The sequence below is a fragment of the Spea bombifrons genome, chromosome 4 (assembly GCF_027358695.1).
Source record: "Spea bombifrons isolate aSpeBom1 chromosome 4, aSpeBom1.2.pri, whole genome shotgun sequence".
Lineage (NCBI taxonomy): Eukaryota > Metazoa > Chordata > Amphibia > Anura > Pelobatidae > Spea > Spea bombifrons.
Genome location: NC_071090.1, coordinates 92472991 through 92486824, shown reverse-complemented (window position 1 = coordinate 92486824; position 13834 = coordinate 92472991). Strand labels below are relative to the sequence as shown.

General features: G+C 43.0%; 1 protein-coding gene across 2 annotated transcripts in view; it reads left to right on the top strand.

The window, feature by feature from the left end:
* The window catches only part of MEGF11 (multiple EGF like domains 11), a 106638-nt gene that overhangs the window by 73695 nt on the left and 19109 nt on the right, over positions 1–13834 (top strand). For both annotated transcript variants that reach the window (XM_053462327.1, XM_053462328.1), the window contains 5 exons: positions 2569–2671; positions 6691–6837; positions 7685–7819; positions 10383–10511; positions 10974–11102. In XM_053462327.1, the coding sequence (XP_053318302.1) occupies positions 2569–2671; positions 6691–6837; positions 7685–7819; positions 10383–10511; positions 10974–11102 (643 nt within the window). The remainder of the gene's footprint in view (positions 1–2568; positions 2672–6690; positions 6838–7684; positions 7820–10382; positions 10512–10973; positions 11103–13834) is intronic.

Genomic DNA, 13834 nt, shown 5'->3' with positions numbered 1-13834 from the left:
GTATGTGCTGTGGAGTGGAGCGATCACTGTCAACATTTTCACTTCTCTAAAACTAAAACCTTGGCATAGCTCATGGTTATCCACTCACAGTTCAAGAACTTTACTTTTGAACAATAATGTGTTAGACATGGCGAGGCTGGGGAAGAACTGAGTTTACATCGGGTGATGGAGGAGGTTTCCGTTCTTAGAAAATATGAGTCAGATGACATGCAGATAAACGGTTAAAAAAAAGGGGTGGCGGAGTGTTAAAATATTAGAAGACTGCCGTCTAAAATACAACCATATCCTAAAAATGTTTCCTATTTCTAGTTCAGTCTACTCAGCTTTTGCAAATGAATGCAGGATTAGTACCGTATTTGCTCGATTATAAGACGAGGTTTTTTTCAGAGCAAATGCTCTGAAAAATACCCCTCGTCTTCTAATCGGGGTCGTCTTCTAATCAGACCTCAAATAGAGGTCTGATTAGGAGACTAAGATCCAGATCCCCCGCACCGCTGCAGGGGACCTGGATCCTCCTGTCTCACCCTCCCCCCCCCCATCATACACACACTTACCGGTGTTTCCTGCTGTGTTGCCGGGGCAGTGGGTTGACGTCTACGCGATCCGCGTAGACAACGTCCGCTGCAGCCGGAAGGAGGTGTGGCTAGCAGCGGGGGTTGTCTGCGTCCGTCGCATACACCTTCCCCGACTGTCAGAGATCAGAGTTCCCCGCACCGGTGCGGGGAACTCTGATCTCTGACAGCCGGGGAAAGTATACGCGACGGACGCATACAAACCCCCGCTACTAGCTACACCTCCTTCCGGCTGCAGCAGAAGGCGACGTCAACCCGCTGCCCCGGCTGGAATCACCGGTAAGAGAGGGGGGAGAGGGGGGGAAGGGGGGTGAGAGAGGGGGGAGAGAGAGAGAGAGAGTGTGTGTGTGTGTGTGTGTGTGTGTGTGTGCGTGTGTGTTAGTTAGTTAAATGGGGGTATAGGGTGTGTGTGTGTTACATGGGGGCATAGGGCATTTCTGGAGTGGCGTTAAGGGGGCATTTAATAGAGCACTCTGCCTCCTGAAATGCCTTATACCTCCCTATATGCCACTCTGCCCCATAATATGCCTTTTAACCCCCTAAATGGCAGAGTGGCATATAGGGGTATAAGGCATTTCTGGAGGCAGAGTGCTCTATATAATGCCTTTTAACTCCCTTAATGCCACTCTGCCTCCTGGAATGCCTTATACCTCCCTATATGCCACTCTGCCCCATAATATGCATTTTAACCCCCTAAATGCCAGAATGGGATATAGGGGTATAAGGCATTTCTGGAGGCAGAGTGGCACATAGGGGGTCAAAAGGCATACCATGGGGCACAGTGGCATATAGAGGGTTAAAAGGCATATCATGGGCCACAGTGCCATATTGGTGTGGCAAGCCTGGGGGCAGATGTGCGTAACTGGGGGACAGGTTGGAAAATACAAGAAATAAAAACAAAAAAAATCTTTTTCTCAATCATAGCTTTTATTAAAAAAAATAGTTTACATGAATTAACATTTACTGGTAAAACTTTTTTCCTTTGGGGTCGTCTTATATTCAGGCTTTTTCTTTTTTTTCCTAAGTTAATATTCAGATTTTGGGGGGTCGTCTTATAATCAGGGTCGTCTTATAATCGAGCAAATACGGTAATATCATGCCTATCACTGAAGGGAAAGGAGTAAAAGAGGTTTAAAGTAAAGTGTGGGGGGATTTATAACTGTCGGAGGCCAGAGTTGTAGTGGTCCGCATGAATTTCTAGTATGCAGGCTGTTTGTTATGATGCAGAAAGGCTTCAAGAAGGGAAAAAGCTGTATTAAAGCACTAACCTTGCATAGAAGACGCAGCCCTGCTGCTGCCCTTTTTCTCCATGGCAGAGTATTCTTTTCACTGATTGGTTGTTTGAAGCAGCCAATCAGTGGCAGGAAAGTGATTGAGTTGAAATCAATGGGATCGCTTTCCACACATGCAAATAGCGGTCTGAACAGAACCCCCTCACAGAGCCTTCACCAAGCCCGCGCTTGAGCTGACTGGAGGCAAGTAAATCACCCGCGGGGAGATTTGCACAGCATTAGGCTGGGGGGGCAGACACATGTGGGGGGATTCTGCAGAATCCTTCCATGTATTTGGAAATGGGACAGCACAAACATTTAAAGGGAGGACACAGCTGGTGTGTCCTGTTATAATCTCAAAGTCTTTAGGATGTGAAATGCCCTCGTCATGAATGGATTAAATAAACATGCAGTCTGTATTTGTTTGTAGACCACCGCTGGAGTATTAGCGGATGCTGTGTTGCAGTATGTATGCAGAAGAAATTGTGTCTCTGCCAATTTGTGGTTTTTCAAACCGCCAATTATTGTTGTTGTATAAAAAAAGAATACTGCTCATTTTCTATGAAAATTATGAATGTTCTATTAGATGTATTTTTCAGAAAATATGTCCCTAACCTGTTTATGAAATAGTAGAAGCCATTCCATCTGTATTTAACATAGACTGCTTCTCCTGCCACTGAGCTACAACATATGGCTCTACTTTGGTCTTTTCTCTTCTCTCCCAGGATGGCACGTATGGTCTGGACTGCGCAGAACAATGCGATTGCAGCCATGCGGACGGATGCGACACAGTCAGCGGTCAATGTCGCTGTCTTGCCGGGTGGACAGGTACAATCCAGGGCTCACAAAGTAAATGACCAACCGGCAGACAAATGAATATCTCTCTGAACCACATGTTACATGTTACAGACATTTAAATGTATTAAAATAAAAAAAGAATATTTATATGAAGCAAGCAGAAAAGAACACAAGTAGATATGTCACATATATAGATCAAGAACATACACTAATCAACGTGAACAACACTTAAAATGGTTTAGTAGTTTTTAAGATATTTTTTAATACATTTTCATTGTAACACACCTTTGACCTCTTGTTCCAAGGTCATTTGATCTCCTTTTAAACCGCCACAGCTAGTTGTGAATAATATCACATTAAAACACTTGAGAACTTTTTCTAATATTTAAAGACTTCTTAGGTGTGGGGACCATTCTAAAAAAAAATGTTGTGGAATATCCAATTACTGGTGAAAAAAAGTTCTTTTAATTACCCAAAGTTTCCAACAGGTGGCAGAACAGGATACGTGTTATACAGAGGTGTGTTTAATACAGTGCGTATCACAGCCGCCAGGCGCGTGGCAAGCCGGCTGCAGAGCATTGTGCAGAGCAATTTGCATTCCAGTGGTGTCTGAAGTTTGGGTCTTTGGATCGCTAAACTAAATGAATTTGACCGCTAGGTGCTAAGAGTTTGAAGCTGGATTTGTGCATCGTCTCTTGGTTAGTGCAAAATACGCACTGCGGGCCGTTGCTTGACTTTGTCCCCCGCGTGGCTGTGTATTTTCTTCCATACAATCCGAGAAAAGCACACAGCCAGGGGCTGAGCTGTATTGTGCAGTAAATTAAATAGATATTATCAGCTTAACAAACACACAGCTCTCCGTCTGCTCCGCGCTGATTGGTGTGAGAGCCAGAGGCAGCAAGGCTGGTGCGAGCGGAGATTACTGACCCCCAGAGGGACGGGGAACATAAAAGTATATAAAGCATATGGCAGCAGGTAGCACGGCTACACCTGTCACTCCAGATACAGCTAGAACAGGTTACAACCAACTGGGTCACCCAATCTGCCCGCTTTACCATCTTCCTGAAAAGCCAGACGCCTTTGAGAACAAAACCTACCCGCCTTTCTTAATGGGATTCCAGTTCTTTTGGTAGACGCTCCTGGTCAAAGAATATTCTATATTTTCAAAAACGTTTTGCGCACTGTATATATTCATGATGTTGCTTTTCTTTTCTGTATTCTCTAGATATTGAATCATCTAGTGCATTGTATGGGTCTTTTTCCTTCTTCGTTTCAGAGATCCTAAAACCTATTTTTATAAGCAGTGCACTTTATGTATTGTAATGCATGGCATACATCGTTTTAATTATGGTTTCTTGATTTTTGGATAAGCAATTGTGTCCCCAGAACCAAACAGGACTACATAATAACAATAAGCCATTCTATTATTATTCTTGTTGCCACCGCTAATACAAGACACGAGCTAGTATTCTGCTGGCCATATCTCGCTGCATTATGACGTTGCCCGTCTGTATTTGAGGCATCTGAAGGAATCTTGTCCAGGTCTCATACCTAAGAGTCATCGGCCGTGCCTTACTGAAAAGTGTGCACGAGCCAGTGAGTCTCATCACTCTCAGCCAGCCAGCCATGCAAAATGAAACGGTTGCAGCAGGAAATTCCCAGATTTTGCTTAGGAGCTGAGAATTTGGCAGGTGTCAATATAAATAATGTACGGAAACTATGATGTATATCTAAAAATACACTTACAGCCATATTATACACTAGTTAGAATATGCAATATTTGAAGGCTAAAATGACAGACAGAGATGTTATCATTGCTATATAATTATGGTATGGATAGAGTGCACTGTAAAAATCTATCACTAAGTGTGACGGTGCTAATTTAGCTGTAGGGGATTGAAAATCCTATACATACATGCTGCGGTTCCACTATGGAGCAGAGAAGGTTTGCGGATTCTACACAAACACGCTGTCACTCTCAGCCTTGCGTGGCTGGCGCGGAGTGACAGAGAGATGAAGCAGTGCTGCGCCCATCTCCGATAAGCCGCCTGCGAGCCGCACAGATAGAAGAGTTTGGTCACATCAGTGCTGTCACTCACATGCAAAGCTGCCCCCCGCCTGCCCTCCAGCACCATTAATACGGGAACGCACAGATAGTCCCATCTCCCTCTGGGTCCGGCGTGCGAGTTTAAAGACGCCGCTTCTTCCTTTACTGTGCTGATGAACTAGTGCGGCGTCAGTGCAAAGACTCGACACCTTCTCTACAATGAAGCTGTCAGTGGGAGTCTCTGGGGATGGGAGATAGCAGCTAATTATACTAGGTGTATGTGTCTGTGCATCTGCCGCGCATTTCTATAGACCTGTCTGTCTGCCCCGCTCTTGTTCTAAATGTCTTCATAATCTCCGCTCCCATCTGTCTTTTCTTCCTTTGACTGTGTAGGCCTAGTGATGTGTAAAGTGCAGAATGCTCGAGAAAAGTCCCCGCGCAACCAGAATTTACAGTCTAAAGCAGCTGAAGTCCAGTTGGGGGCTTCTGCAAGGTCACGATGGTGACCTCTCCTTCCGTGATCAGATTGCACCCTCTTTATGATAACACGTGCTAATGAAGGCTCTCAGGCAGCCCCAACCCTGTCAGCACCTGCCTGACTGCAGCTCACATCATCCTCAGCCTGAGGCTGGTGGAATTTTGTATCCGGCAACAGCTGGAGGGCTCTGATTAAACATTTCTGGACTGCCTGGGTACTACGAGATAATATAGTTTATACAAGGTTGCTGAGAAACAGCAGTATAAGAATATGCAGAATTGTTCTGGGCTAGATAAGGTAGCAAGGCACTGCAGGATTAAGGCTACCCTCGGATTATCCCCCTACGTTCGTTTTTTGGTTCCTGCTCTATCGACGCAAGATAAGTCTCTAGAATATTTTCTTTCATTTTTTTACATTTTTTTTTTTTCTACAATACTTCATTTGTTGAAAGCTGATAAGGAAACTCCAGGGGCGAGAGAACTTTGAAATGTAAGTTTTCAGCCTCCATGCCTTACACCGAAAGTGGGCAATCATGGCTATGCCATAAGCCATGGTCGTAAAAAATAGATTTTTGTCCCCAGTTAATTATTTTAATTAGCACACCAATAAATTGTAAATATCTCGGCGGGGGGAAGCGGCGCTCTATTGCTTTTCTGTGGATGTTGTAATTCCCCAGAGTCCACCTATCTACATATTGCGCATGCTCCAATACTAAATCTTCTGTATTGATGTTGAAGGGAATGTGATTCCGAGATGGGGTAAAGGTACGCTTCTTGTGGGGACATTCAGCACATTAATAATTAAGGGGTCTGCGCCAGCTTGCTATAAATTTCCTGGCTCTGCAATATTTCTGCATTAACACTGACAATTTACACAAAATCAGCAAGTAACGCAAGTCAGGGGAAGAAGTCTCCGAGTCTGTGTAATGATTTCCACTCACTCGCAGTAATCCTTAAACTTTCAGCTGCCGAACGGATTGAAGCCTCAGTAATTACAATGCGGTACCTGTTCTGCTCCGATGGGGGTGTGGGGGGTGCGCATCTCCCGAGTAACACGTTAATCCACTCTGCCTGAGGTCTCTCCCCTTGTGTTTATCCCATTATGCGGAGGAGTGTGGACCTGCGAGATAACGCTAGGAAATGCTGCAAACCGGGGGGTGGGGGGGATGATGGGGTAGGGGATCTGTTCAGAGGAATGTTTTACCATTCTCTGTCCTATTAACACAATATGAATATACATGCTGAGGTTCAGTGACTTTAACTAGTTCCATCAGGTAGGGGATATGCAATTATGTATAGGTAAAACGGTGTTTTCTTACATGATGACATTTTTGTCTTTTCTGCCCATTTTCGGATATGCCCGTTTGTTCAACACGCAACATTTAGACAACTGTAATGATGCTCGGCTAGTCCAAACCAAAGCATTGGACTTTGTAGGTGTCCACCATGGCGCAGATCTGTTGACAGGGCTTTTGTCTTTTAGCCGATGTCCACTGTGACGGTGTCTTTGCTGCTCTGTCTGCAGGTGTTCACTGTGACAATGTGTGTGCGCAGGGACGTTGGGGACCTAACTGCTCAATGACGTGTCACTGCGAGAACGGAGGATCATGCTCACCAGAAGATGGGAGCTGCGAGTGTGCTCCAGGGTATCGGGGAGCCTTGTGCCAAAGAAGTAAGAAAGTCAAAGTATAAGCAATGCTTACGTTCTTGTTTCTCCGAAGCAGCCAGACTCCTAGTAGAAAACGTGGGCCAGGGCGATCTGCGTTAAACAAAATATAACTTGGTCTCTCTCACTAGTTTATAGTGAGACTGAAGGAGTCCTCTTTGTCAAACATGACTTTTTTTATGAATGACCCATTTCCAGTGCTTGAAAATGACTGATAAGCAGATACCGCGGGAAAGTGCAATTACACTTCTTGTTATAACGTATCTCATGGTGGAGACCAAGTGCAGAGCTGTTGTGAGCAGAAAGGTCCCTGTAGATGTCAGTGTTGATCAGCGATGCATCTGATGAACTGTATCTGCGCCTGCCTCTGCCTTACACACAGAACATAAGGTCTGCGGACTGCTGCCTGTCACATTTACTTCTAAGAACATTGTCCTGCTGTTCTTACTGGTCCTGTCCATATGATTATACGATGTGCAGCTCTGCTAATGCATACTGAAACATAGTATTATCACAGAACCCATAAGTGTAACTGGCAGCAGTAGCTCCACCGACATTGTCTGGGTCCTTTTGGCACATTCTCTGGCTTTGTGTCTTTACAGTTAGCTTATTGCTTATACACTGCCTGCAACTAATAGAATGACCCCATCCGCCATTTTTCCCCGGACATACATCTCACATGTTTCTGACCAGTAAAGTGCTGCTCTAGGGCATGTGGCATGTATACATTTACGGTTGAGTTTACTGGAAAACATGTCGCTGTGGTGACCCTATTCTGATCCGGATCCGGTATCGTACATGCGCAGCATTGTTTCCCGCATTTTAGGCTGACTCCTTGTCTGTCTTTTTTCAGTTTGTTCTCCTGGATTTTATGGACATGGCTGCAGCCAGATATGCCCCCAGTGTGTTCATTGTAATGGGCCGTGTCACCACGTCACAGGCCACTGCGATTGCTTGCCAGGATTTTACGGGCCGCTCTGCAACCAAGGTGAGCTCTGTGAACTCTAACAATCCTAACCTCTGATAGGGTATATAGAATCTGGATTAGCAGCAAGCATCTATAACAATAATGTATTCAGCACCACAATCGCAGGATCAAACTTACTAAAACCTAAGATACTATGAGCGACGGATTGGACATATTAGTATTCTGGAATTCAGCAGGTAAATCACCATCTGTTCATTAACTAAAAGCCAGAAGCCAAAATGAAAAACATTTCCTATCTGTGTTCTTCTACACAAAATGATTTTCTTATCTCATATTATTTCATTATGTTTCCAATGTTTACCTTCTTTGTTTATTTCAGTTAATTGGTGCATTAGTTAAATTAGACAGATCAATGCAATTCAGCTACTGGTCACACTCATTATCTGACCTCCTATAACAGAATGGTCCCTTTCCGGAAACCTCTTAATTTGGTCAGAAATACATGTTCTGTTCACTCTAGAGACACTTTAACCCTTTAATTGGCATAGTTCATTAAACAGATGCCAATATCGCAAGCTTTATTAATGAATCACCTTTTATCTTGTAACAACATTGCAATTGTTATTGAATAACTACCTTTTATTCTTTGGCAGCATTGCAAACTCTTTATACTACATCTATCAATCTTCTGCCAATCTTTATTGATAAAAGTCACATGAAAATGTTATTGCTCAACTTGTTACAATGTTGCAAAATTTAGTAGGAGATTGTTTCACCTATTACTGTAGATTCACTTGCCTGGGCTTATTGCCAGCAGGATTCTTTAGTCCTTCTCTTTCCAAAATGTTAATAAGAGGAGCACTTTTGTTCCTGTTTTTTTACCAGTTAAGAATCTCACAGACATCTCTTGCATTGTGGATAATAATTTATTCAGAGGTCCTTTTTCATTTGTTATTATTATTACATTCAATTTATAATATACCAAATATGTAGGGGACCTTGGTCTTTTTTCCCCTTTTTTTCTAACACGTGCTTCCCAACGTCCTATGAAAGAAAGTGTGAAACTGATTTAACTTTATGCACACAAATGGTTAAAGGTGCAGTGTGACATTTAAATGTTGACCCAATCTCAAAGATTGCCCTTACTCTGGACTTCTCAAGGACAAGGTGTCACCCCAGTAGTTGTGCCTTTCCTGGTCGTATCGGAATCCAGATACGGCACCCTGAGCGATACGGGCGATACTATATTGGAGCTTTATCGCCGCTACCAGGCGCTTCTTCATTACCCAGAACCCTGTTTCCTTGGAAGCCAAAATCAAAATAGAAAAAACAGCTTTTCAGAGGGGAGGGGTTCTTATCAGATAAATATGGTGGGGGTCCAGGTGTCTACGATTCAGCCGTGCGCCGTGCGTTGGGGGGGGCGATGTCGCTGTCACATAGTGAGCGGATTATGTGTCTGTGTGATTGGACGCTCTGTGCAGAGATAAGGCTTTATCACAGTGGCATTTTTCTGATGTTTTCTTGTGGGATTCTGTTTTCTGATAATACATGTCTGCCCCCTCCCATTCCTCATTGCTGAAATAACTCCTTCCATGCAATCTATTATAGCCTTCCTAAAAAAAATGATGTTTTAAAACCTTTCGAAAATGGAATTAGAGAGAGTATGGGTAAACGACACCACTTTATGACAGTGAAGAGTTTCATTCTGCCGCCGGCTATTTCTTTTGTTTTTGTAGCAAATTCTGGATTTGTTAGTGATACATAGCTGTTTCTTGTCTTATAATAATGGCTTTGTATGGATCCCTGTCTTTACCCTCAGAATTCACCCAGAATAGGTCTCCTGGATTGGAGAACTTTTAGTCAATTTAATTAGTGAATTTAAATGAGTATAAGATTCTAACAAATTAAAACAAATGCATATCTGACGCTCTTGATAATTGTAGATGAACTATACTTACTTCACTGAAGAGCCGGTAGGTAAATGGAACAATGTTCATTCCAAAATCTCTGTGGGGCAGGAATGTCCCTTCCTAGCGTAGGCAAATCTATTATTCCTCGGTCTTTATGTCTGTATCACTTCAGGTATTTTACCTTCTCTTTATAATAAGGCAGCATAAGTTAAAAAAAATATATACATTTATACACATTTTCTTAGAATACCTAGTGTAATTTTCTAGATATAATATATATTTCATGTAAAGAGAAAACCCCTGCTGCCCTCCAGAGGGTCAAGGCAATCTTTAATGCAGGACAAAAGGGACAGTTGCCAATCAGAAAGCTGTATGCCCCACAAATTGAGAAGGATTTTGTGGCACCCATGTCAGGTACGAGGCTGACTTCTATATTTGGGTAACTTGTCATGTCCAGTGTAACGCCTCCTGTTGGTGACCGGCGGGATGCAATGCCAGTAGGTCTCCACTCTCCACAGACCTGTACTCCGATACATGTGGGCTTTGTGGGGTCTGAAATACATAAAGCTTGCCCTAGGCCCCCTTGTGTCTAAAGACAGAGAGTGCCTGGGTTTCATATCTGCTATACATTGCTGTACCCTGCGTATAGACAATCATGACGACTATCTGTCTCTGTACTCGTTAATGTGGTTTCTATCTGCCCCACCTCTCAGTTTGCCCCAGTGGTAGATATGGAAGGAGCTGCACAGAGATGTGTACGTGTAGCAACAATGCAACCTGCAACCCTATAGATGGAACATGCCAGTGTTACCCAGGCTGGATTGGCAGCGACTGCTCTGATGGTAAGTGCCAATTAAAACCTATAGAACATACAATATGATGATTTTGTATTGTTATATCACACTAATTATTGTAACGACACCAAATATGTCAAGATGGACCCCCTTATATATACGGGGTGGGTTCATCAAATGATGTGGTCAGTGGAGAGTTCAATGTCCGGCTGTCAGACTGCAATGTAAAACATATAGAACATATATGTTTTATCTGATAATATTAATTCGTTACATGTTTTGATACTGAAATGCGTTTATTCTTTAGATTGTATTCGTCAAATACGTTATTCATTTTCAGATGACCGACTTAGTTACCTAAACATCTAAGGATAGGTCACCAAGTCTAGCCATGCCTCTAGAAGGGACTGCCAGCACACCGAAAACAAAAGTGACCTTTTAGCAATTAGCAACGTTAGCAGTTATGAGACGGAGTTTCACAGCGTTAATTATTATTTGTGTTATTTGCAGAATGTCCTCCAGGCCTCTGGGGCCCGGATTGTATCCACACGTGTAATTGCCACAATGAAGCGGAGTGCAGCGCGTATGATGGCGAGTGTAAATGCACGCCCGGCTGGACAGGGCTCTACTGCACTCAAAGTAAGTGAGCGGGAACCTGTTCTAGTCGTCTGTCTGTAAAACCATAGCTTTTGGGTGGGACGTCATTTCTTCGGACAGGTGCCTGACCACTGATGTGTCAGCCAGAGACTTTGCAATCCTCAGGGTCCTTCTTTGCTCCAGCAGCCATCAAATGTTGGATATAAGAGGGAGGAACACAAATGGCATCAACAGGGAAAGAGAGGACAAGAAGGTGGTTGCCCTACCGGCTCCTCTGACTTGATGATTTCATTTATTATTTTGTGTGTTTTAGTACAGATTCTATGTATAGCTACTGAGGTGTGCGCACTTTAGACAGCATTTGCCATTTGATGCTACCCTTTCTGTGCTTATTCTTTGCAGCCTCTCTTGGTATGTTGGACAGGACCGGATCGGGCAAACCGACCCAAACCCCCGTTAGAAAGTTGGCAGTCCCCACCTTGTCCCTTGTGGACAAGTGTCTTGTCTGCCTATTACATTTTTGGCGACAATATTGCACGGCCTGAACTAATTACAAGGTTCATTGAGAAATAATATGTTTCCAAAAGCAGGTGTGAAGGCTTCCCTGGACGTGAGTAGCCACTAGTTCCCGGAACAGACACGCCATAGGCACATATCCCTATCATTAGATCCTTTGTTACTGATGATAACCATCAGATGTGTTTTCTTTATCAGACAGAATTTAACGTTCCTTTCAATGCCTTCCTACAGATGTAATGGGGAATTTCTACAAAGGTTTACCAGAGATAAAAGTATCACAATTTCATAACAATCAGATAATAAAAAGAACCAGCTGCTGCAAAATTAGTAAAGTATTAGTGATTATTTAAGTGTTTATAGAAAAGTTGCCATAGAAGGATATATTTAGCTAACTTTATAGGTGCTACAGATCCTGTATATGTGCGCATGATATGCTTCATTGACTTCTGAATTTATATCAAAAAAGGCCAATTGGCCGTTTAACTACAGAATCAAACAGAATAGAAATACAAAGGGGCTTGTGTCTCCCAAGCTCATCAACCTCCTGCACTACCCATACTTAGGTCTATGCCTCACGGTATGGTGGCTGGCTGAGTATGCTGGGAGTTGGAATCCAGATGTTGGCTTGTGAATGCGCTATTCTTGGTTACAGCTTATTCTGTGTGCGTTCAGTGTGATTTACTGCCCTCTCCTGGTGTATAAACATTTCACGGTAAACACGGCACACGTTGGAGCCGATGAGCTCGGTGGTAATGTGTTAACCTCTTGCATACATGCACATTTTAGGATTTTCCATATAGTCCACTACAAACCACAAGCTCACTAATGAACCTCAGAGAAAATAAATCTAAAACAAGATCAGGATTTTATTTTCTCGGCAGATGAGGTGCAGAAGATCACAAGATTGCTTGTTTTACAGCACATTCCGTAGGAACTGACACACAAATACCAGGACCAGGACCTCTGTGATGAGGTCAGGTGTCCCGTAAACTGTTTTTACGAAGCTGAGCATTGCATACAGTAACGGTGATACTAGGAATGTACCTAGGAGCTTGCAATCTATGCAGTTTATTTTGTGTTTGTCCCAAAGCCATGGGGTAGATCTTTATCCCACTAGATTTTGGATTTTTCCATGTGGAGTAGGTGAATTTCTCCAGAAGTAAAGTGTCTCATTTAACACAGCAGTCGTTGTTTATACTACGGATCTGAATTGACTCTGGGATTGTACAACCAGGTCATAATGTCTTAAAATAGTCAAATGGTATCATCATGCATTATTAATTTTTATCGATCCAAATTATAGCCGTACGCATCACAGGAGCTGCGACTGAGCACCGCTTTAGTAATTGAATTAATGTAAACCCGGCATATTCCCCTTCCTGCACTCCAGGAGCTACTACAACTCCTAGGGTGCTCAGTGGATGGCTGAGGATCATGGGAGATGTACACCCCCCAGCAGATGGGTTGCACAAAGTTGCCTTTTCCTGCCTTAAGACTTCTTAACCCCTTAAGGACAATGGGTGGTCCCTAAACCCATTGAAAGCAATGCATTTAGAGCCCGTACATGTACGGGCTTTGTCATTAAGGGGTTAATCTTGTTTTATGTATTTTAGAAAATCTAATTTCTGTTGAAGTTTTCCCCTGGGGAATACATGACAAGCGGGAAGATCTGTGAGCTTTTACACTATTTTATGTTAATCCTATTCTGCAAACAAACGGAAGCCTCTTGTGCTGTAGGAAACTTCGATCTTCCCCCAGCTAATATCATAGTTTGAACTAAAATCAGCATGTTTTTAATTTCTGGATTAGCTGATAAGCAAGCCCTTTTATTTTACGAGCAACAAAGTGAGATTGGCTAAATTGCTTTGTTTTATAAAATCATTAAATCAAATAAAACTGGCCTTTTATTCATTCTGTTTTATGCATTATCGAGTAATATTTGTTTCTCCATTTGGATTGTAATCTTTTGGAGGCGTATATAATTGAGATGGAAGCCATCTCCTCCTCTCGCCACCATTCAGTGCGGATAGATATATTGATTTTTCTTGTAAAGGTCATATAAATGCGCCTTGCTCTTTGCTCTGGCCACTCATTTCTCATTCTGTTTTTCGAGGGCTGGTGGGAGCTGGTGAAAAAAATAAATATTGCCTGTGAATAACTAGTTCCCAGACCTTTTCCCAGGCCAGTTACAAGAACGAAATATCGGCTGCCTAATCTCCAGTCTCAGACGGTTTTTTTTTGCCAGTCTGCTGTGA